The sequence below is a fragment of the Gopherus evgoodei genome, chromosome 2 (genome assembly GCF_007399415.2).
Source record: "Gopherus evgoodei ecotype Sinaloan lineage chromosome 2, rGopEvg1_v1.p, whole genome shotgun sequence".
NCBI lineage: Eukaryota > Metazoa > Chordata > Testudines > Testudinidae > Gopherus > Gopherus evgoodei.
Genome location: NC_044323.1, coordinates 169,053,883 through 169,079,615, shown reverse-complemented (window position 1 = coordinate 169,079,615; position 25,733 = coordinate 169,053,883). Strand labels below are relative to the sequence as shown.

Here is a 25,733-nt window from a genome sequence, read left to right as displayed (position 1 = left end):
CCTGTTTCACACAGACCCAGTCTACCTCTCTGGCTGTCTAGATAACAAAACAATTAACACACGTGGTGTCACCACAGAGAGAGACTCCCTATGTCTGGGCCTAAAATAATGGACTGGGTTAGTATCTATGGATGGGAATTTCAAAAGTGCCTAGGGGAGTTAGACGTCTAATTTTCATTATATGTTAATAGGATTTGGGGACCTTTTGGCTCACTTGAAAATTCTCAGGCTATGCTACAGAATTGATTTTGGCAGCACTGTGTGGACTATTTTCCTACTATCTTGTTTGCTGTATACAATTTTTCAGAAGTCGGCAAATCCTACTGTAATTAAAGAATAGCTAGAAGCATTTTTCCAGGCAGGTTGATTCAGAAACACATAAGCATCAACTTTCTGCCTGTTCAGGTATAGAAGTTGTCTCTCCATAAGCAGTAGCCCTAGGAAAAAGAAAAGGAAGTGCAGAGCATCTTTTTCAGCTTTTCCCTTGCTTGATTAGTATCGAGCGGGCCCATCCATACAGCCTGACATCTTCCCAGCAGTGGTTTACACACACTCAGCTAGAAGGCTGAATTCATTACATCAGGGACAGCGGTGGTATTTAGGTTTGACTTACTGATCTCTGCTGCTATTACTGTAATGTTGTGCCATAGCGATGTTTCCCGGTCAAGGGGTTTTGAAGTAAATATTGAACCGTTTCCGGAATTGATGTTGAATACTCTGTCCATATCTGTGTGCCGATCTACAGAATATCTGAAAATACAGAGAACATGGTTAGAAAAAATGCCTTTACTTTAATTTCTGTTTTGAAACTGTTTCCTAAGACTAGACATCAAATACCTAGTAAATGAGCTGCCTTTTTGTTTTCTGTGCAGACTTTGGCATCTTGATATATTCATACAAAGAGTCTATTCTGAGCTGTTGGATAATGACATATTGGAGGGTTTGATTTAGAAGGTGGGGCATTGTCACTGAATAAATGAATTACTGTAGAATTTACATACTTCTGAGAAGCATCAAAGGTTTGCCTTTTAGTGAGAAATGTGGAGTCTGTATCTTGAAAGATATGACATTCATTTATTTTAAGGCTTAATTGGCTTTCCCATTATAAATCCCTCTTCTCATAGTTTGATATCTCAACTGTTTCAAATCACTTTTGATACAAAATTTGTCAGCTGGGGTGCAAGTTTTACCTTCACTCCCTCCCAAAATTGTATTGGTTAAAAATAAAATAACAAAAAGATACAGAGACCAGTGTAGCTGATGATTCATTCCATGGTAAATGCCATGTAAATGTAAGTTCTAGCACGTTAAAGGATAATCCAACTTGTTTCGTTGGCAATATGTACAGATGGATCTGAACACCACTGAACTTTGGGGGCATTCAGAATCTGAATATAGATTTGAATGTCTTATCTAGCCTTTCTCTCTTTTTATACTGAGCTGAATTTAAGCCTTGGAGATGAATGTCCTTGATTCCTGTGAGGGAGCTCTGATACCCAGATCCAAATGTTGCTGCTCAGGTCTATCTCTTGTTAAAATGAAATTACCACAGAACAAAGATGTGGCGGAAAAACTCCACTCATATCACTATGGCAGAACTAGACTATTATTTTGCTCCTGCTCTGGGCTCAGTCATGAGCTGACTTATATGCCTGTGCAGATGAGTGAAGAGGTCTAAAGTGCTCCCTTACTCTCCTGTGCGGGCATCACAGGTCATCATAATCCAAAGAGACCAGCCATTGTGTTATTTCCTGTGCGGCTGGGTGGGTAGAAGTGGGGAGTGGGCAGAGCCTAGTTGAGCCAGCATGTTGAGGGAAGTAAGTTATGCCAGGAAAATGGCTGGTGAAGTTTACTTCCCCCAGAGATTCAGAATGTCCATCCCACAGAAAATGTTGACCCTTTCATGCTGATTTGGAATAAAAAGAAATTTCAAAAGATTGGAATTTCACACAGAATTGAAACTCCCTTTTCTTACCAGCTCGTTACATGGCGCTGGTTCAGCAAGGTTCTTAAGCATGTGCCTAGCTTTAAGTAGTGTGTAGTGCATTTATTTCCTACCCCACTCCCATAATTACTTATGTTTAAAGTTTGGCATGTGCTTAAATACCTTGCCCAATTGGGGCTTTAGTGTTGTGGGACACTGTGATTGTGGTCCTTACTATAGCAAAACTCCCAGGATTTAGTCCTACATGTGATAACAGGGTCTGGGAACAATGGAGAAACCTTTTGTATCCAACTCTTGAGCTTTTCTGAGTTTATCACAGCCATAACATTGAGGCTTCCTTCAATATATTAATATTTATTATTTAAAACTCTGAGCTGTCACAAGTCTCTATGCACATTAGGTCATTTGTATAGCAGGTGTTGAACTCAATAAAGCAATAATAGAGAACAGTGTCTTGAAATACTAATTTTATTTCTTCATATTCAAGCGAAAATACATACAAGATCAGTGCAGTTACAACTGTATTCTAATTATACCATTAACCCTGACCTAGAAGGATGCTTTTAATAAGCTAGACTGTCATTTCTGTCTCAGTTTATATAATCCTGGGTCTCTTTTGATCAAGGACTGCTAATTATGTGGAATTGGTGGAGATTCTAATTTATGGATCATAGCCTACTATGAATTAAGCAGACAACATCAAACTTGTTTTTACATTTCTTTAATGAAATTACTGGTGCGTATATGTCAGATTTCAGGACTTTATACCCTTCAAACCCTGGTAATTGACAAGCTAGAAAGTTAATGAATATATGTATATTCCACTGTGCCCTTAAACATAACTATAAGGGGGGAGGGGAAGGAGAGAGAAGCCAATACATGCAAGTAAGTCGTCAGTAAAATACACAAACAAAATAAAGTTTTGCATTTATCTGCAGATTATTTTCATCTGGGATACTTTAGATACATCAGCCACAGCAGGGAGGCAGTTCCAATAAATGATGAACTACAGTATGCCTCTGAGGAGTTACAACAGCAAAAAACTCAACTAGAGATTTAAAGAAGGATTTGATAATGCCAGAAGCAGCACAATTTATTTTGTTACATGGGAAGAATTCAGAGGTTCAGCCTACTATCTCTGTTTACTCTGAATGTCAGCATTGTGCAAACAACACATTTTCACTAACAACTGGATAGTGGAGTGTTATTTAACACTCTAGTGATATTGGCTGTGTATCAGCATTTGTATATCCATGTATACATTAATTGTATAATTTTGTCCTTTCTTAATGTTGTTCTGCAGCTAGGAGACCGATTGATCAGGGGTAGGCTGATAAAATGTGGCTCCACTGATATTGCGTACATGGTGATCAGTTTATTTCTGGCTATGGCAGATATTTCTTAGTCTTCTTTTGCTTCATTATCTTCTGATACTTAGCAGCCTGCTGTCTAATTCAAGCACAAGTCAAACAGATTTGTGGGTCAGAAAGGGATGTGTGTGTAAATTTTTCATAATGCATTTTCATAATGATATTACGAAGGATTCTGTAATGGAAAATCAAAGGGTCTTTCAGCTAACTGACTTAGGGCTCATTTTATTTAAAAAAGAAAAAACTGCATTTAAGTGGGAAAAAATGGAAGGTTTTCACTGTAACGTCAAGTGTTTAAAGATTTTATTTCTGACTGTCAAGGGCAATTGACAAGTAATGCACATACAGTCTAATTGAATCCTCCCCCAAGCTCAAAGTGGAAGTCAGATTTAGCATCTACACTTGTCAGAAAAAAATCATCCTGTCAAGAATATGGAACCTCATACTGTTCGCCCACATCCTGGAAGATCCCACAAGATACTGGCACCATGAAAGCCCCATTAGGATCACAATTTATTGGCAGGCCCACATCTCATAGGCTAGTGGTTCCTTGGATTCCTCTTTCCCCTTGCTCTTCTTCCTGCTCCCCTGTCACTTCCTTCCAGTGTCTCAATCTCTTCCTCAATTCTCTTTTTCCTCCTTTTGTTTTCATTTTGGACAAATCAATGAGATGTTAATTGATTTTATTACACTGCTCTCAAATAAGGGGATTACCCTCACCATGCAAATTAAATGCTGTTCTGTCTAAATAATAGCAATCACCTTGGATTGTACTATAAATATAAATATTTCCCTTTGATGTTTTCAATCCATTGTTATGTTTGCACGTAGTATTAGTGAGTCAGATTCTCTGCTGGTATGAGTCAATTCCTTTTGTATGGGCATTGTCCCATCTGATTTTTCTGGGGCAAATCAAGGCCTGGCTTGCATGGCTGTACCAGGAAGTAAGGAGGTGTCTGATACCTCCTTATGCAGATTACTCATACCATGGTGTTACAAGAATGTGTTACAGATAGATAGTTATAGATAAGGTAGATAGGGCTCAAAACTATACAGCATAGTTCCTGTTTTTTGTAGGGCAAATAAAACTTGTTGGTGGGTGCTGTATGTGGCTTCTTGTGTACAGCTTTTAATGTACAGGAAGCAGGATCCACAGAGGCACTACATTCCCGGCCCCTCCTGTGCCACTGGGTGGGAGATGGTTGGAGAAGATGGGGACTAGGTGGGGCCTTCCACAAGGCTGGAGAACATGCACTGTGCCAAGTATAGACACACTGCAGTTTATTTTCTCATAGGGTTCCTCCAGGACCAGCACAAGAGTGTGCTGCCCCTTACAACAGGCAGAGCAGATAGTTATACTCTAGTCTTCTGGAAACTTGTATACTGTAAGATTTTGTAAAAAAACAAAATAAAACCTTTATTTAAAAAAGATGGGATCTGCCAACATGGCACTAGAGGCCATGGCAATAGAGGACAAACAGCCTATGCGGTACCATTCTTTCATCATGAGCTTGTGCTGATGAGAGATGTTTTTTTCTCTAGTAATTTTTTATTTTTTTCTTCTTTTACTTTGTCATTTAATTCTCCTTGGACAAAATACAGGGAAAAAAGAAAGATATATTAGAATTGTAAAAGGTACAGAGAAGGGAAACAAATATGATATGTGGTATAGAACAACTTCCATATGAGGAGAGATTAAAAAACTGACTGTTCAGCTTGGAAAAGAGAGAACTAAGATGGGATATGATAGTGATCTATAAAATCATGACTGGTGTGGAGACAGTGAATAAGAGAATTGGGTAACACAAGAAACCATCCAATTAAATTAACAGTAAGAGAGTTTAAAACAAATATAAGGAAGTACTTCTTCACACAATGCACAGTCAATCTGTGGAACTCATTGCCAAGGGATGTTGTGAAGGCCAAAAGTATAAGTGGGTTCAGAAAATAATTAGATAGTTTAATGGAGGATAGGTCCATCAATGGCTATTAGCTAAGATGGTCAGGGATGTAATTCCATGTTCTGGGTGTCCCTAAGCCTCTGACTGCCAGATGCTGGGACTTGATAACAGGGGCCTGATCACTCGATAATTGCCCTGCTATGTTCACTCTCTCTGAAGCATCTTGCATTGGCCACTGTCTTAAGACAGAATACTGGGCTAGATGGACCACTGGTCTGATCTAGTATGGCAATTCTTAGTTCTTACGTAAAATTTGTCATATGACAGAAAGATTGTTTGGGAGGCTAAAACAAAAGTGTGGGAATCAGCCTCAGCCACAGGATTATTATTTATTTATTTGTATTGCAATAGCACCTAGGGACTCCAAACACAAATTAGGATCCCCTTGTGCTAGGTGCTGTACAAACACAGAACAAAAAGATCTTACAATCTTTTTTGCCTTAGGTAAATATTATCTCCGTTTTACTGATAAGGAAACTATCTCACAAGGTGGGTTGAAACTTATTAATGTTTTAAAAGCACTTTGACATGTGTCGATGGATGGTACTTTGTAGAAGTGCAGTGTATTACCCATAAACCTTAATTTTATGACCTCTGATTTTATCAAACTCCCTTTTCTCCTTTGTATTTCTCTCTCCCCTACCCCGTTTTAGGAAAGTTTTGAGTGTTCCCACCCATGATTGCTATAAAATCAAGATGCGCCTGTATTTTAAATGCTCGTGGCAAAGTGCCTTGCTATTGCATGTAACTACACTGCATATTTTCCATGTCCCACCCCGACTGGTGACCTGTTATAATACACTAACAAGAGGGTGTCACATTGTAAGAGTCTTCTCCTGTTCAGTGTGAAAGAAGAGTCTCATACATTTAAAAAACAACACTTTTTGATCACTTTTCTTAGAAAGACCTTCATAGTCTACACTACACTGTAGTTGTGTTCTTGCTCATATCACTTGCTAGTTCATGAAAAACGGGTTCAACTTTAATGACTGAATTTCAGATTTCCTCTAAAATTAATTGCTTAGTGACACATAATTTACAACATCCGTGGGGCTGATTGTAAACTTGCTTACACCAGTGAATAACTTCACTGAAGTGAATGTAATTGCACTAACATAAATGAGCTCACATTCTGTGACTGTGTGTGTGAATCCGAGTTTGTACCCCTAGTGTACCGGAACTATTCAGTTTTGCCTTTCTGCAACTAGAAAATGTAACTGTGGTATTCTTTAAGATTCTCTTCTTCTTAGTTAGTGCCACTAATGTCTAAGGAGTAGTGAGTAGTTACAAAAGCAATTGAAATGCAAATCGAGTTGTATGTAATGAGCATGCACACACACTCATGTATTTACAATGTGTACATGTGTATATGTTTATACCATATACAGTATTTAACATATACTTCATTATTAAAAGGGAATTTTTTTTTGCATGCAGATGTTCAAATAGAAACAAATATAAAGCATTCAAAAAGACAGTAGAAGTGAGCTGAAATAGTCTATGCTTACTTGACAGGATATTTTGCAACATCAGGGTCCTGGGCTGTTACAGTTCCTATAATACTGTTTGTGGGCACATCTTCTTTCACTTCTAGTATGTATGCTGGTCTGCTGAACACTGGAGGCTCATCCACATCCTCCACCAGAATTCTGACCGTGGTGGAGTCCTTGAATGGTCCCAGATAGAGGAATCGGGGATCCACATGAGTGTTGGTAGCCTCCACTTTCAGAGTATACAGCTTTTTCTTTTCAAAATCCAAAGCCTTGGAAAATAAATAAGAGTCATGAAACAAACCAAAAAAAAAGAGAGATTTCTGGGGGCCAACCATTTATAGCCATTTCAAGCAGCATCTTGATGTACCGAATGAACTGATGATGTACTGAAGGGGGCTTGGAGAGCTAATGGATCCCCCTTCTTAATAATCTATTACTAGACAATGGTATGAGGTGGTTTTGTTTTTTTTTAAACTCCCTGCTACTTCTGGAGTGTACTACAAAAACCTCATGGGCCAGAGAGGCATACTATGCCTGAGACTCATACAAACTTATGCTGAGCCAATACAAAACACTGGCATCGTATCGGTTGTGCCAGCTGTCACAGGTATTTTCAAATCAATTCCAGGAGGATGCCCGGAATCTCATGTTTGATTAATGGTGTATTTCCTACTTACACCCCTTTTCAAATTAAGCTCTTTGTGGCAGTGACTGTGTCTTCCTGTATGTTTGTATAAGGCCCAAGAGACGGGAGCCATGATCCTGACTGGGACCTCTGAGTGCTGCCACCAGAAAATAAGTTATAACATGATAATAATACTGCACGACATATAGTTATACCTCCATATTTTTTTAGCCCCAGTCAGGTTGTGACACATTGTGTTAGAAGCTGGGAGTAGACACAGTCTTGCCCTGAAGCACGTACTATCTAAGGTTCAGATTCTCAGCTGGCGTAAATAAGTGTAGTTCCATTGAAATCAACAGAAGTAATCAGTGGAAGCAACAGAGTAATGCTGATTTACACTAGCTGAGAATCTAGCCCTTAATATTTGTCAGGAACAGTGCACTTAACATGCACCCTTTTGCCAAATGAATTTGCCTCCTTGGACCGTTCTCATTATGAGACATAATTATTGGAAAACAAATTCCTCACTCTGGAACAGCCTCAACACATTTACTGTCTTTCCCCTCCTGCCTCTGCTCCCTAAGTACCACAGGCTCAGGGGAAAAGACTTTGTGAGGGCCCTGTGCTAAAATATTGGCAGCCAATTACTGAAATGTAACATTGTGTCATGTGGTATCAAAAATGATTTAGGGTGACTTATCAAATAGAGTATCATGCTATGATAGGTTATGACTACATCATACAGTTCTAATGTCCTCTTAAAAATACAGAAGAAACAACATTTGGGGGATTATGCATATGCACGTACTTATAGCAACTTAGGCAGAGAGTAGTCATCCCCTTTTTTTTTTCATTTTGTTGAACAAGACTAACAGGAACAAAGTTGCTGTCAGAAGCAGAGAGGTACATGAACAGAATTAGACTGATGTCAATGATCATACCCCTACAAGGCGTTTGTTAAGGAACAAGTAATGACGGGTGTCATACTGATATCAGCAAGAAAAGTGTATGTTTTGAAAATCCACACAATGTCTGTCTCGTGTTGACTAAACTTGAACTGATGGAAGTTGATATCTGTAACCTTATCACACTTGCTTGATAACTCACTATTAACAAGATTATCCAAATCCTTTCCGACAGCCAAAGTGCAATCTATTAGATGATGCACATTGTGATCTAATAAGGCACTGTGTTTTTTTTAAAGTGAATGTACACTAATGGGTTTATTAATTAGATTATATGGAAAATGTACATCAATAAATCATGTGCTTTGATTTACTAGAGCATATATAATTTCACACCTTCTGAGAGGTCAAAGGTAATTTAAATAGGCAAAATGGTACAGGGACATTTATTATTTCTGTTGACCAACCTAGCACTTTCCTAATAAGTAGAGTAAATCTTTTATTTATATATATACACATATATTTTACTCACATTAGGGACAAAAAGCACAGCTAAAGGGCACTTCTCCAGCCTTTGCAATGAATCTTCTGAGGCAGTAGAATTTTCTCTCAGACTTGTCCCTCTTTATGGGCTAAATGCTGTTCCTTCCCATTCAAAGTCTGTGCAAGCAGGTTTTATGAAGTGATTCTAAGACTGGGGAGAGTGGGAAGGGGAAGGAATCCTAACTGATTTGGTAAAAGGGCTTTGTATAGAGGATTTGAAGGAGATTCCTAATAAATAATGTGTAAATCACTGAACAATGTCAACTGCATGACAAATTAAATGTGCATTATGTTAGGCTCTTAAAGGAACTCTAAAAGTTGGAATTAAGTTTATTAAAACATGTACCTTTTTGACTGTTATAATTCCTTCCTGTGTGTCCTTGTCAGTGATAACCCCAAACATGTCTGATGCATCTCCTTCAGTGATGCTGTATTCGATCTCGGCGTTTTCACCCACATCGGCATCATTCGCTTTTATCCTGCCAATCGGTGATTCAGGTGGAGCAGATTCAGGTGTTTTGAACTGGTATGTGCCTACAGTAAATGAGAGAGCAGTTTTAGTCAGCCAGGACCATGGTATTTTGGAGTCTGGATATAAAAGCTGTATTTGCTTGCCAGCCAGGGATGCACCAATATTCTGATCAATAGATTTAAGAAGTTGCTGTTCTCCAGGTCTTTAGCAAGAAATAAACTTCACCCCATTCCTTAGTTTCAAAACAATAGAAGTCAGTGATTCCCTGACAAGACCCTGGTATGACAATGAACTTTTTTTTCCTTTCTCCCTGCAATCGAATATCAGACAGTATCTTGGGTTCCTTTTGGCCAGCTGAAGATGGAATAGGAAAAGAAAAAAAACAACCTCTAGATGTTAAAAGATGTACACAATATAGAAAACTGCCAGTGGCCTGTGTGATATAGTGACATTAAAACCAAATCTAGGCCAGTCTTTAGTGCAAATGTGCTGCACCACAAACTACTCCCTACACCCCTAAGAGAAGTTATTTGGGGAATGTTGGCATTGTGTGTGTTGATGCAGCATTGATTCAGGCAATAAGAGATGCTCATGTGCAAAGATGTATAAAAGACTTTATGGGGAAAAGACTTACATTTCAATTTAAGTCCACCAATTTAAGTGGGAGCTGTTGGCCCACAGCCAAGGGCAGACTTTGGACCTAAATGACAAGTTGCTTTCAATAACATTTTTGGTGATTTAACAGTCAAAGCTTTCATATTTGTCTGTTAGTATCTAGAATCTCAAAGAGCTGCTACTGTTCTTGGTTCAAATGGCAAAGGTTAGGTAAAGCAAAAAAATGGTGTGCGAGATTTTTAATCAGTTTACACCTATAATCAGTCAATGATGCAAAGGACTGTTGCTTCTAAGGGCTTGTCTACACAGATGGGTAATTCGCTTTATGGTGGTGTAATTTCTAAAGCGCACTACCATGTTGCAGATTAATTGGTTTGTGTAGACACTGCTGGTGCACGCTAAACATTTCCTAGTGCATTTTCACATACACCTCTACCCTGATATAACATGAATTTGGATACAACGCAGTAAAGCAGTGCTCCGGGGGGGGGGGGGGGGGGGGCGGGCAGCGGGGCTGCGCACTCCAGCAGATCAAAGCAAGTTCGATATAATGCAGTTTCACCCATAACGCGGTAAGATTTTTTGGCTCCCAAGGACAGCGTTATATCGAGGTAGAGGTGTAGTACTATTTCAAACAGCACTATGTTGAAGCACACCAGCAGGGAAATTCCATTGATTTCAATGGAATTACTCCAGGGACAGATCTGAATCATTTAAATTAGTATATTTCAAAACACAGACATTAGAACAAAGCAGAAATTGCTCTAAAAATAATTGCAGACACATGCTGACACAAAGAGTGTGATAGGGGGTCCCCAGCAGTACCATTTAATGAGAAGAAGAAATAAGGCTGCTTTCTGTTTAGTAATGTTCATCTCAGACTAGCTCTAGCAAAGCAGTGAAAACATTACCAAAAAATGTTTTCCATCCACTGGAGTTAAGCACTAGTATCAAACTACTGCTCACTCACTCTGTGGAAGCCCGAAACGCAGTAGGCTCACAGTTTATGACAGAAGAAATAACCAGGGAGAAAAAATGTTAATTCCTATCTAGACTTCCTAAAAGACTTTCAAAGAAATAAAAATGTTCCGCACTCTGTGGGAATCGTGGTGGATTGTCATTGACGTCAGTCAGTGTGATGTTCACTGTGGTGGTTCCTGAGAGTCCACCCATCTGTCCACCCATGTCCTTGGCCTGGATGACCACTTGGTACTGCTCCCTGTTTTCTCGATCCATGTTGAGCAAAGCAGTTTTGATAATACCTGGGAAGGTGAGAATTAAGGAGAGGAACATAGTTGGTAATGTATTGACAGAAATGCTTATTTATAAAAAAAAAGAAAAAAAAAGATGACAGTCTCTCTGTAATCAGTAAACTTTGCCCAATATAAATATTTACTGTTATAAGATGGCATATTAAATTGCAGACTTGTCATATTGTATCTCAGGCTGCTGCCTGTGTGACAGACACAATATTAACGACATCCCCAGAAAAATATTAAAGTGATTTGCATGCATTGTTATTTTATATGACTATTTATCCCCCTTTAACTCGGTGGGGAAAGTCTCTTGTTGAACTGGAAGAAAGGTTGTCTCTCATTATAAGGTACTTCAGTTATTTTCCCCATCCCATCAACTTTTTATTTTGACAGACAAGGCAAAAACAAGCAAACTTCAGCAAGGCATCATTAAGAGGCAGTACAGCAACATTAAATGGCAGGGAAATTAATTAAGAAAGCGGCAAGCAGCCAAGCATATGATATCTATTTCTATTTATACAGTGATTGAAATTCTCCTCCTAAATACTTTCTTATCCAAAGGCATAAATGTCAGTTAGGCACCCAGCTCCCACTGAAATTCAATAATTTATATTTATAATAAAGCAAAATGTTTATATTTATCTGTATGCAGACACACCAACTCAAAGCAGCACCAGATCCTGCCAAAACAACAGATGCAATGCTGCTACAATGATCTATGCCTCACACAACACATCTTTCAAGATCCATGGATCCTACACATGCCTATCACAACATGTGCTATACCTCATCCAGTGCACTCAATGCCCCAATAATGACTATGTAGGTGAGACCAGACAATCACTGTGCTCTCGAATCAACTCACATAGGATCATGATGAAAGACAAAAATATCCTATCATCTGTGGGTGAACACTTTTCACAAAGTGATCGCTCTATATCTGACCTATCAGTTCTCATCCTCAAAGGAAACTTGCAGAACATTTTCAAAAGATGAGCCAGGGAGCTTAAATTCACAACTCTGCTAGACACTGAAAATCATGGACAGAACAGAGACACTGGATTTATGAGGTATTACAAGAATCTGTAACCCACTAATTCTCTCTTTTTGTCCTGTTGCTGCAGAGGTGTTAATGGGCCACGCCACCTTGAATGGCCCCTACAATATGTGCTAACTACTTATGCTAAACAATCTGTCCCACCTTGCATTTAGCTGGGACCAGGGGTCAGCAACGTGTCCCTGGTAAAAATGTTGAGGTCTGTGGTAATTTTTCAAAACATTGAATGACTGAATGACATAATGCACCCCCCTCCGCTCCCGCCCTCATGTCCGTCACTAAGTTTGGTAATTTTGTCAAGTGTCCGTTGTGCAACATGGTGGTGCCAACCCCTGGCTGGGACATTGGGAGTTCCTTTCCCAGACCTGAAGGGGAGCTCTGTGTGGCTTGAAAGTTTGTGCTCTCATCAACAGAAGTTGGTCCAATAAAAGATATTACCTCACCCACCTTGTGTCGCTATATTTATCTGGTCTCTTAAGTAGTCAGTAGGAATGAAAATCTGGTCCTAATGAAATCCCTAGTTTTGCTGCTGAGTTCAGTGGAACCAGGATCAAACCTTTGCTGTATCTATTTCCCCCACCACCCCCATACACTCTGCTAAGAAATCATTGCACTACCAACTACAGCATATGATCCCTCATCTTTATTATCCCTTTGGATAGAAGAATGTAAGATGTACTCTGCCAGACCAGAACCATTGGTCCATCAAGGGAAGACTCCTACCTCCTTCAGTAGCCACTACCTTATGTTTCAGAGGAAGGTGAACCCACACCCCCCTATAACCTATAAAAGATGGTTACTCACCTTTGAAACTGTTGTTCTTCGAGATGTGTTGCTCATATCCATTCCAGTTAGGTGTGCGCGCGCCGCGTGCACGTTCGTCGGAAGATTTTTACCCTAGCAACACTCTGTGGGTCGGCTGGGTCGCCCCCTGGAGTGGCGCCACCATGGCGCTGGATATATACCCCTGCCGATCCAAGCACTCCTCAGTTCCTTCTTGCCGGCTACTCTGACAGTGGGGAAGGAGGGTGGGTTTGGAATGGATATGAGCAACACATCTCGAAGAACAACAGTTACAAAGGTGAGTAACCGTCTTTTCTTCTTCGAGTGCTTGCTCATATCCATTCCAGTTAGGTGATTCCCAAGCCTTACCTAGGCGGTGGCGTCGGAGTGAGATGTCGCAGAGTGTAATACTGCAGAGCCAAAGGCTGCATCGTCTCTGGACTGCTGAACCAAGGCATAGTGAGAGGTGAAGGTATGGACCGAGGACCAGGTAGCTGTGCGACATATCTCGTGGATGGGCACGTGAGCCAGGAAGGCAGCAGATGAAGCGTGAGCCCTGGTAGAGTGTGCAGTGACGTGGCTCAAGGGGACATGAGCCAAGTCGTAACAGGTGCGGATGCACAATGTCACCCAGGATGAAATCCTTTGTGAGGGAATGGGTAGGCCCTTCATACGCTCTGCCACCATGATGAAGAGTTGGGGTGTTCTGCAGAAGGTCTTTGTCCGCTCGATATAAAAAGTGATTGCTCTACGGACGTCTAGGGAGTGCAATTGTTGCTCCCTGTGCGATGAATGTGGCTTCAGGAAGAAGACCGGAAGGAAGATCTCCTGGCTAACATGGAAGGCTGATACCACTTTGGGGAGAAAGGCCGGATGTGGTCGCAACTGCACCTTGTCCTTGTGGAACACAGTACATGGAGGGTCCGCCGTGAGAGCCCGAAGCTCGGAAACTCGTCTTGCTGATGTGATGGCCACGAGGAAAGCGGTTTTCCAGGACAGGTACAGAAGGGAGCAAGTTGCTAACGGCTCGAATGGGACCAACATAAGTCTGGTAAGAACCAGGTTGAGGTCCCAGGTTGGGGCGGGACGGCATACCTAGGGGTATAGGCGCTCCAAGCCCTTGAGGAATCGAGATACCATAGGATGTGAAAACACTGAGCGGCCGTTCTCCCCTGGGTGGAAGGTAGAGATGACCGCCAAGTGTACCCTCAATGATGATACCGCTAGGCCCTGCTGTTTAAGAGACCAGAGGTAGTCCAAGATGGTGGGGATCGAGACCTCGGCGGGAAGAATGTTCTGCTCTCTGCACCAGCATGAGAAACGCTTCCACTTGGCTTTCTGCTGCCCAAGAGTACTTGTTGCGCTGGGGCAGAGCAACGCAACTCAGCCTGGGTCAACCACTTAGGAGCCATGCCGCGAGATGGAGGGACTGTAGGTCTGGGTGGTGAAGTTTGCCGTGGTCCTGAGTTATCAGGTCCGGGTGAAGAGGTAGAGGGATGGGGTCGGCTATTGACAGGTTGACCAACATGGTGTACCAGTGCTGCCTGGGCCACGCTGGAGCGATCATGATCAAGCGGGCTCTGTCCCTGTGTACTTTCAGCAGGACCCTGTGGACGAGCGGGAACGGTGGAAAAGCGTAGAGCAGGTGAGTCGTCCATGGTATCACGAAAGCGTCCACTATCGAACCCTGGGAGAGGCCTTGAAAGGAACAGAATATCTGGCATTTCCTGTTCTCACGGGATGTGAAGAGGTCTACACGGGGAAATCCCCACTTCCGGAAGACCGAAAGAATAACGTCCAGGCGAAGCAACCACTTGTGAGAAAGGAAGGATCTGCTGAGGTGATCTGCCAGAGTGTTTCGAACCCCCAGGAGAAAGGACGCTATGAGGTCTATAGAGTGGGCTACAAAAAAGTCCCAGAGTTGTATGGCTTCCTGACAAAGGGTCGAGGACCTTGTCCCGCTCTGTTTGTTTATATAGTACATGACTGTTGTGTTGTCTGTGAATATTGACACACGACAGCCTTGCAAGTGCTGCTGAAATGCCTGGCATGCAAGGCGGACTGCTCTCAGCTCCCGGACATTGACGTGCAAGGCCAGCTCCTGAGACGACCAAAGGCCTTGAGTGCGTAGATGTCCAAGGTGAGCACCCCAGCTGAGAGATGACGCATCCATCGTCAGGGACATAGAGGGCTGGGGCGGATGGAACGGCAGCCCTGCACACACCAGGGAGGGGGTCAGCCACCATTCGAAGGAGCCTAGGATGCTCGAGGGAATGGTGACTATCATGTCTATGGCATCTCTGCCTGGTCGGTAAAGTGAGTTGAGCCACGATTGGAGGGAATGGAGGCGCAGTCTAGCGTGTTTCGTCACAAACGTGCAGGCCGCCATGTGACCCAGGAGACCGAGGCAAGTGCGAACCGAAGTCAATGGAACAGCTTGCAGGCTCTGGATGATGGACACCATTGCTTGGAACCGGGGCAGCGGTAAGCAGGCTCTGGCAAGACTGGAGTCCAGGGTGGCGCCAATAAAGTCTATCCTCTGAGTGGGAATAGGAGTGGATTTTTCTGCATTGGTCATCAGGCCTAGATGTAGGAAAAGGTCCTTGACAATGCCGACGTGATGGGTGACTTGTGCCTCGGAGGTCCCTTGGATGAGCCCGTCATCTAGATACGGAAAAACGTGTATCCGACAGCAGCGGAGGTGGGCGGTGACTACAGCCATGCATTTCGTAAATACTCTTGGGGCTGTAGAGAGGCCGAACGGTAGGACCGCGAACTGAAAATGTTGGTGGTTGGCTACGAACCGGAGGTACCTCCTGTGAGGAGGGTAGATGGCTATGTGAAAATATGCATCTTTCATGTCGAGGGTGTCATACCAGTCTCCGGGATCCAGGGATGGGATGATGGTCCCCAGGGATACCATGCAGAACTTCAACTTTATGATGAATTTGTTGAGTTCCCGCAGATCCAGGATAGGTCTGAGACCCCCCTTTGCCTTGGGGATTAGGAAGTAGAGGGAGTAAAACCCTGTTCCCCTTTCGTGTTTTGGTATCTCCTCTATGGCTCCTTTGGCAAGGAGCGTCTGCACCTCCTGAAGGAGGAATTGCTTGCAACAGGGGTCCCTGAAGAGGGACGAGGAAGGGAAGTGGAAGAGGGGGCGTGAAATAAATTGGAGGTGATACCCAAATTCCAGCGTGCGTGAGACCCAACGATCTGACGTTAGCTGGGACCACGCAGGGAGGAAAAGGGAGAGGCGGTTGGAGAAAGGAGGGAATGGAACCTTTAATGAAACTGGTACTTCATCCTCGGGCGCACCTTCAAAAGGTGGGTTTTGGCCCTGTGGATGGTTTGGAGGGACCTTGGTTCTGGCCCCCTTGGGTGCCTGACTGCCTCTGACGACCGATTCTACCCCGCCTTCTGGCAAAGTCCTGTCTCAGCCTGGGCTGAGGGTAAGAGCGGTGTGGCTGGGGGCGGAACGGCCTGCACTGAGTCACTGGCGTGTGCATGCCCAGTGAGCGCATAATGACCCTGTTATCTTTTAGGCTTTGCAGCCTAGGGTCTGTCTTTTTGGAGAAAAGGCCTTGCCCTTCAAAGGGGAGGTCCTGGATTGTATGTTAGAGCTCCGGGGGAAGGCCTGAGACTTGCAGCCATGAGATACGTCTCATAGTAACTCTGGAGGCTAGGGTCCTGGCTGCAGAGTCCGCTGCATCCAAGGAAGCCTGGAGGGAAGTTCTAGCCACCTTTTTTCCTTCGTCCAGGAGGGCCGCAAATTCCTGCCGGGAGTCTTGCAGGAGTAACTCTTTAAACTTGTCTGCCGCCGCCCAGGTATTATAGTTACAGCGGCTAAGGAGGGCTTGCTGATTAGCCATGTGGAGTTGGAGTGCACCTGCAGAGTAGACTTTGCGCCCCAGCAAGTCCATGCGCCTCGCTTCCTTTGATTTCGGGGCTGGGGCCTGCTGGCCATGGCGTTCTTTCTCATTGACCGACTAGACAACGAGTGAGCAGGGAGGAGGATGGACATATAAGTATTCGTAGCCCTTGGAGGGCACCATATATTTACGTTCCACTCCCCGGGCAGCAGGTGGGATAGAGGCCAGAGACTGCCAGATCGTGTTGGCATTGGCCTGAATCGTCTGGATAAAGGGGAGGGCCACTCTCGTGGGGGCAACAGATGATAAAATGTCCACCACTGGGTCCTCTACCTCCAGGACCTCCTCGACTTGCAAGTTCATATTTAGTGCCACATGCCTGAGGAGGTCCTGATGGGCCCTCAGGTCAATTGGCGGAGGGCTTACAGATGATGTTCCGGCTACCGCCTCATTAAGGGAGGAGGATGAGGAGAGACCAGGGACAAGTGGGTCAGTTGAGGCCTCTTCTTGGTGGCCAGCCTCTGTCTCCTTTGGGATCTGGGAGTCTTGTGGCTGGACCGGCACTTCCTTCGAAGTAGAAGAAGGAGGTCGGCTTATAGTGGCTTCTGGCACTCGGTGCTCCGATGTGGCAGAGCGAGATGGGCCTGGATGTGCACCTTGAGCCTGATGATATGCCCAAGGTGTCCAGAATGCCCACTGGTGAGGGCCATGATCTTGGGCCTGGAGCTCGTGGAATATCCTGGCGGGTACATTGGAGTCTCTGTCCTGGGCGTACGAACTGTCCACCTGCGAAGACATGGATGGGTGCCGGGACGGCCAGGGAGGAGCTGAAAGACCCTGGTAAGAGTCCTTCTCTCTCACCGTTGCTGATCTCCTCGGCACTGGGTATTGGTACCTGGAGCCATACCGGTACCGAGAACGAGATCGGGACCTGCAATCTGCACGGTGCTGGGAGGTTGACCTGGATCTCGAAGGTCTGTGTTGGGAACGGCTGCGAGAGCCCTGGTGTCGGGAGCGGTGCCGAGAGCTGGAGCGGTAACGAGACTACCGAGCTGGAGGCCGAGACGTCGATCTATGCTGTGAGTATGACCGGTACTGAAGAGGAGAGCGGCGTCGGGACCATGATCGTCGATGAGACTGTGAATGGCGTCGGGACCTGGATCGTGATCGGTGCTGACCTGCCGGGTCGACTGAAGGCGGTCTCATTAGGGCTGGCTTGCTTATCAAGTGTAATACCCGCACCCGCGGTGCTGGGGGTTGAGGCAGGACCGGAGTCGACAGTACCGCAGCAGTCAGTGCCGCGGCAGGTGTAGGTGCCGGGCAGTCCGAACGAGGCTGTGTCTGCGGCGCAGAGGGCACAGAGGTAGTGGAGGACTTTGACCTCCTCAGTTTCGAGGAGAGAGATCGGTGCCGAGCAGATCCCTGCGCCGGAGATGGCCGGTGACGCGGCATCTTAGCGGTGTCGGCACGGTCCGGTGCCGGAGGAGCACTTCTAGCACAGTGCTCGGTGCTGAGGGTGGAGGGTTCAGAGCTGCCTCCATGAGGAGATTCTTTAGGTGAAAGTCTCTCTCTTTCTTCGTTCTCGGCTTAAATGCCTTGCAAATACAGCACTTATCTGTAATGTGCGATTCCCCGAGGCGCTTGAGACAGGAGTCGTGGGGATCTCCTGTAGGCATTGGCTTGTGGCAGGCCGAGCAAGGTTTGAATCCCGGTGAACCGGGCATGGGCGCTGGCATCGGGTGTGGGGAAGGGGCTAATGCCCAACCCCCGCTTAACTATATACACTAACTATCTAAAGAACTATCAAACTAACTGTAATTATATAAATTCCAACTATATACAACAAAGATATCGAAGAACCTACGAGTAGCTAGGGAAGTGGAGGACAACTAAGCCGCGCTCCACTGTTCCAACGACCGACACGGGCGGTAAGAAGGAACTGAGTAGCGGTTGGGTCGGCAGGGATATATATCCGGCACCATGGTGGCGCCACTCCAGGGGGCGACCCAGCCGACCCACCGAGTGTTGCTAGGGTAAAAATCTTCCGACGAATGTTCACGCGGCGCGCGCACACCTAACTAGAATGGATATGAGCAAGCACTCAAAGAAGAACAGAAACTATTGGACATATGATTATCCAAACCTCAACAACAACAAAATCAGCCATGTTACAGGGGTAGAGACAACTTTTTTTTTAATTTTGGGTGTGTGTGTCTAGAGTTAAAAATAATAATCAAGCTGTTGAATATCACTTTAATGAGTAATTTTGTACCATGAGTAAACTCATTCACTTTTCATAAAGTGAGATTAAACGAGTTTTTGTTCCAAACTCGGGGTTTCCTTTATTTATTAATGCAATCCCTAAATCCTGCCCTCCCCCCTAGTCCTATGTTATTTACCCCCATGCACTATCTGACTTGATGCCCTTCTGAGGATAGAATTAGGGCTGGCCAGAAAACAAGAATTCCATTTTATGAACAATTATGAGGTTTCAAAATTTGTTTGTGTTACACATTGGAATGATACCAAAACCTTTCCAAAAATGAGAAAGACCCTTGCTAGAATATCTAACAGCACTCACTTGGGTCTCCCACTCACCCCGGGCTACTCTGGGTGTGTGTTTGTGTCTCTCATTCTCTCCAGAAATTCCATCTTGGACCTGAGAAACCTTCCTAACAAAAGTTTCATTGATACAGATATGTTGCCACATAAAGTTTCAGTTTTGAGAAATCAATATTTTCTGATGAAAATCTCCCCAACAGCCCAAGACAGAACCCAAAAAGGCTGGATCCTGAGAGATGTTATACTGAGTGAGGCAGAGCCAAATACATCTCTTCTATCATGATTCTAAATGAAGATTTTCCCCCAGAAGATTAACATAAAAATATCTCTCTACATTGCAGATGCACAGAAAAATAATTTTAATCATTTTATTGGCACAAGTTTTAAATAAACACCAAGAAGAAGAAAAGAAAACTCAGCTTAATTCAGCTGTTATGATGATCCATGAGTAATCTTTCCACCCGCCTTCCCTTCTCCTTTTCTCACTGGAGCCAAACTCCTGAACTGAGCAACACTTGGTTTAATTTAAGGCTCTGCAAAGGGTCCGTGCCCACTGCTTGTTGAAAATGATTGAAAACTAGTTCACATCCAGTTCTAATTTATTTATTAGGCTTTGATGTTAAGCTTACAATAATGTAGGTGTCATGCTTACAGATGTATCGCTCTATTGGGTTTGTCAGATTTTGCACTTAGTAAAATGTAATCTCTTTGAAGTTTTTGTTTAATATGTCCTAGCTTGGCTTAACATGTCATTTTAAATTACAGACACTGTCAGAGAATGACAGATATAAGGTCTCCTGACCTGACTCAGACTCCACTGAGAAATACGGTTGTCCCTGGAGAATGCTGTACACAACTTTAGCACTGTTTCCATAGGTAGGATCATCGGCATCGGTCGCAGTGACTTGCACAACAAATGTACCTGCAATGATAAATAAAAACTTGTACTCTTTTGTCAGTGGACAGAGCAATTTATAGTATAGCTGCCTGTGCATTTATCCAGCTGGACGTGCTTTAATGTTCCTGCTCTTTGCGTAGTTAGATCGCTACTCTGACAGGGGCCAAAAATGCTTTAAAATGATTTCAACAAAAGGCAATTTGTGTGGGTGAAAAATATTCTTTCCCTGTACCTACTGTTTGCTTGCTCATTTATAGAAAACATTTGGTTTGAATATAGTACGGTTACTGCAATTCACAAACAAGAACGGTACTGTGATACTGGCCTTTCAGAAATCCGTCTCCCTGCCCACGAGAGCGTTAACAGACAGTTAAAGTAATTTGTCTCTTCTATTAAGGAGATGTTTTGGAGATGGGGTACTGTGCATATAGATCTTGTCTTTCCAAGCTGGACTGGAATAATCAGCCACTTCTGTGGCTCCCCTGGGTATGAAGAGGACTTGGGAGTGGGTGTGGGAAGACCTCTGTGGCTAATCTTCTAAAAGTAATTCAACTTTATTCAGTATTATTATTATTTTTCTGTGCAAGGGAAATTCCCTTCATGGGAATCCCAGGAGTAGCTTCTAGCTGATGAATTCCTAGTGCTATATTGCCAGGGAGCCATGGAGGGCCCTGATGTGGATGGGTTTGCACAAATGGCCCTGTGCCTCAGGGGAAACCAGTGAGATCTACAAAGCTTAGGGACTGGACTGCTGGTGACAAATGCTATGTCCTCGATGAAAGAATTTTGGGAAACTGAAGCCTTTTAAATACCCGCTTGTGGGCATTTTAATTGGGAGCCAAAAGATCAAGCCCCATTGCATTTAATCTATTCATCATGAAGCACTGAACAGCTCCTTCTCTATTGCCAACACATCCGCGATCCAGAATAGACTGTTTAATTCAGTCCTGGAGGAATCTCATCAAGTCCAGAGTTTGGATGTTTATTATAACTAGCTGGGTATCTTAGGTTTGGAAAACTGCTCTGAGAATTCAAGAACCAGCCTCTATTTGTGACACTTTGGCAGTTCTCCTTTCGGTCCCAGTGGGAACCTGGGAGTGTGGCAATTTTGGGGGGAAAAAAAAGGAAAGAAAAAAAGTACATTTTTAAACACAGCTGAAGTTTTTGGATTTAAAGAAAATCCAGTTCTGGGTAAATTCAAGTTTTGGGCAAAACCTAAGCGACATTCTTATTTCATCTAAGCTGCTTTGCCCACTCCTTTACTTAACAGACACCAGCCCAATACTGTAGGGAAAGACAAACTCCAGCTGCTGTTGGAGCCAAAAAAAAAGGTCAATAGTCTAGACTTTGGAGGAAAGTTAAATTCTGTTTCATATTTTCTATGAAATGTATAGTTGTACCAAAACCCAAGGATCTGAACACCCCCATGCTGGTGGGTATTTAAAATCTGAACCCAAGTCAAGAACTGAATTTTGCAGTGTCTCATCTTTGGAATGGGTCAAATCAAAACCTTGGATCTGAACAAGCCTGGAATTTGGAATCTTGAATCCATCTCTCTAAGAACAATAACCACTGTTCAGTTCTGAATTAAGTGTTTCTTGTACCAAACCAGTGTTGGTTTTGGGACTGAGAACAGATTTTTTGAACAAAGTATCCACTCCACAGATTAAATAATGCCATGTCCTAATGTAAAAGGTTAAGGGGATGCTCTGATTTTGATGGGGGTAAGGTTTCATTCACATGACAAACCCCATGAAGAGCTGAGAGAAGATGCCCATTAGTTCTTTTTCGCATACTGCTTGAGGTTTATTTTAATCCTCTACTTGATGTTGTTTAATTAATGCTTCTCCCTCAATGGACATTGTTTCAGATTACAAATGAGCTGTGTTGCTATTCAATCTCCCAGCTCTCTCTAAAAAGAAACAAGGGACAAATATATGTTAACGTGTGAAAAACTCTAAATAGGGGCCCCCTGAATCTCCAAAGGTGAATTTTTAATCCATTCATTTGAAATTTGATTTGTATGTTCTTTTATTGATTCTGAGGGCCTTATCCAAAGCCCAGTGAAGTGAGTGGAAAGATATGGCTTCACTTCAATGGGCAATGGAGAACTCCCATTGTCTTCAATGAGAAACAAAAGATTGTTAAATTTCCTTTGTCCCTCCACAATGTATCTCAGAATCAGAGAAGAGCTGAGAGGTATGCTGACTTTCTCTTGTGGGCGGTTCATGGTCCCTCCCCCACCTTTTTCCAGTTTGTTTCTGCCCTAAACCATAAACAAGCAGAGCTGAACAGCATTAGGACTTCTGTTCCAGGTCCAGCCCATATACTAGGGATCTGATTTTCAGAGATTCTGAATGCTCCACAACTCCAAATGAACTCAACAGCAGGTATCTGCCCCACACCGCTGAATAATGAACGCTGATGCAAATCCCCCAAAAGAACCCAGATCAGACAGTGAATTACTGAGCTGACACCTACCGACATCCGACATTTCCGGAACACTGGCGTTGTAAACATCCTTTGTAAACATTGGCTCATTGTCATTGATGTCATGGATCTTAATGATGAACTCAGACTCTGGTTCCACTGGTCGTCCAGTCCTCCTGTTTATAGCCTGGGCACGAAGTATATAAACAGGCTTCTCTTCCCTGTCTAGTCTCTTTGTGGCCTGTATGTCTCCAGTGTTTTCATTGATAATGAAGAGGTCTCCTGCTCCATCTCCAGAAAGGATGTACTTAAGTGAGCCATCTCCTCTGTCCTGGTCTGAATGCAGCTAGTAGTGAAATGGGAATAATAAAAAAAGGAAAAAATAAAATTGAGACACCGTTCTAAGGTCTATATCTGTCATCATGATGCATGATTTACCAGTATTCATTCCAAGTCATAGTGGTCTACCTGACTTTTGTATTGTATTATTAATTTGTATCCCCTCTAGTCCTTTCTCCATAAAGCAATAAGCAGTATCTCAGATCAGCCAAATTTCAGTAGGGAGATCTTTATTTTGAAGAGAATTGTCCTAAAAAGAAGGTGGCCAGTGCCCCTTCCAAGGAAATGCATAACTGCTGAAAAGCAAGGCAACCTCACAGAAATGTCACATGGAAACAAACTAGCTTCCCTCTAGCTGAAGGTGAGCAATACAAATTCAGGGAGTTTTCACTGTGCAGGCTAGAGTATGACTGAGCAAGCTGCAGTAATGCACCATCAGCTTTTTACACGGTGCAAGGAGACTCCAGTTTCAGATGGGAATTAGTGGGCCAGATGCACTGCTGCTTTGAATTCAGCTGGGTTGAATAGAATTTAACACAGCAGTGAATTTGGCCCAATTTCTTAACTATTGTTATCTGTATACAGTGACACTATTAAGCACCTGGAACCAAACTATACTTTTCCCACAGAAATACCCATAGCAGGATGACAATTGGCCAAGGAACTTTCCTGTGGTTTGAAAAGATTCCTTTCAGCCTTCCCATGAAAGAATGTTGGAGGGCTGTGAAAGAGGCAAGAAATTCTCTGGGAAAGAAATTCCCCAACCTCTGACACTCCACCCTGCTTTCTTCCCACCCCCTTTGATACCATGGTATCTCTGCTGCTCCTGTGGTCCTGCTCTCAGATATCTGACTTCAATAATTAATTAGCATCTTTGCATGTTTTAGTTAACAATTCAGTACCTCCATCCCTTCAGATAAAGGATTAAAGCTCAAAATGAACATGTTCTGAAACTGCCAACAGATTGTACAGCAAAGCTTGGGAAGACAAGACCAGCTTGACATTCCTGTTACTTCCAAGGTAACAAAACAAGTGTGAAAAAGAAAAATCTTTGATCACGTAAATAACAGACATTCTATTCTATTCAGGTTCTGGTGCAGTAAGCAAACTGACCAACATATGTTAAGGATGAAATATTTGAAGTCTTGTTTTGGTTTTTTTTTTAAACACACATTTATAGCTAAACCAGATTTGTAATTGCATCCAGTCTTACAACTTTCCCAAAGACCTGAGCGAATATATTAAGTGTTATATCCTTGGGGGCAGCCGGTTTAGGAAGAACTCACTTGAGGCCAGACAGCAGACAGCTAACAAAACTACCATTTATTTACAGACACAGAGCTCACCTAACCGGCCGAAGCTGGCTGGGCTATCCCCTAATAATCTAACTCAGTTGCCATAGGAACAAAAACCATGACAACCAAATACACAACATATTCCTCCCCCCCTAATAAGAACATCCCCTAAATAAAACACACACTAGACTAGAGAAGGAGGATAGACTGCCTCCATTCCCGGCTAAACCCTGGGGATTATTTTGCCCCATAACCATGGGTTCGCCCTAGCTAAAGATCCAGCCGATGAGGAGACCTTCAGTCTCTAGATGGATTACGGCGAAATTCTGGTGTTGTTGCACCCGAAAGTACTATGGGCTCAGGGTCCGCAGCACGAACAGGTGAGGAGGTATCAGCTCGTGCGGGGCAAAGGGGTATCTCAGCCGCCAGCAGTAATGGAGGAGAACAGTCAGGAACAGGTGATTCGTGATTCGGTGTCTCACCAGAAGAGGTGAAGTCAGACCACTCAACTGCAGATGTGTCCTGAGGACTGGCATGACCTGGCAACAGCTGATCTACATGTCGCCGCCAGGTAAGATTCTCTGCAGTCCGGACTGTGTAGGAAACAGGTCCTGTTTGAGTGATGATCGTGGCAGGGACCCATTTAGCTCTGGAAGTATAATTCCGAGCCAAAACTGGCTGTCCCGGGCTAAAGGTTCGGTCTTTTGCTCTGGGTGCCCATCTGATGACTTGATATTGCTGCTGATTTTGCACAATTTGTCGGGGTTCAGAAGGTTTCAGCAGAACAAAGCAAGTGCGCAGCTGTTGTCCCATCATTAGAAAGGCCGGGGATGCCTGGGTCATAGCATGAGGTGTGTTTCTGTAGGAAAGTAAGAAGGTATCCAGACGCTTTTGAATGGAGTGTTGTCCCCTTGCTGATTTCAAAGCGTGTTTCATTGTCTGCACAAATCTTTCAGCTAATCCACTAGTGGATGGATATGGTGCTGACGTGATGTGGTGTATCCCATCTGCCTTCATAAAATTTTGATACTCCTGAGAGACGAACTGCGGTCTGTTGTCGCTCACAAGTTGTTCTGGCAGACCGAAATGACTAAAGAGTCCCCGTAGTTTTTGGATAGTACTCTCTGCAGTAGTGGACTGCATTATAGAGACTTCTGGCCATTTAGAATGGGCATCTACTGTCACCAAGAACATGCTTCCTTCAAGGGGGCCAGCGAAGTCAATCTGAATACATTGCCATGGGTTTTCAGGCCAGTCCCATGGGTGTAGGGGTGCCCACTGGGGTGCATTCCTCACACTCTGACATGACATACAA

General features: G+C 43.6%; 1 protein-coding gene across 2 annotated transcripts in view; it reads right to left on the bottom strand.

Annotated features, from left to right (window-relative positions):
• LOC115646424 (cadherin-6) overlaps window positions 1-25,733 on the bottom strand; it is a 133,029-nt gene that overhangs the window by 14,605 nt on the left and 92,691 nt on the right. For both annotated transcript variants that reach the window (XM_030552227.1, XM_030552228.1), the window contains 6 exons: window positions 22,836-23,130; window positions 20,259-20,378; window positions 11,024-11,191; window positions 9,189-9,376; window positions 6,785-7,038; window positions 614-750 (listed from right to left, as the gene is read on the bottom strand). In XM_030552227.1, the coding sequence (XP_030408087.1) occupies window positions 614-750; window positions 6,785-7,038; window positions 9,189-9,376; window positions 11,024-11,191; window positions 20,259-20,378; window positions 22,836-23,130 (1,162 nt within the window). The remainder of the gene's footprint in view (window positions 1-613; window positions 751-6,784; window positions 7,039-9,188; window positions 9,377-11,023; window positions 11,192-20,258; window positions 20,379-22,835; window positions 23,131-25,733) is intronic.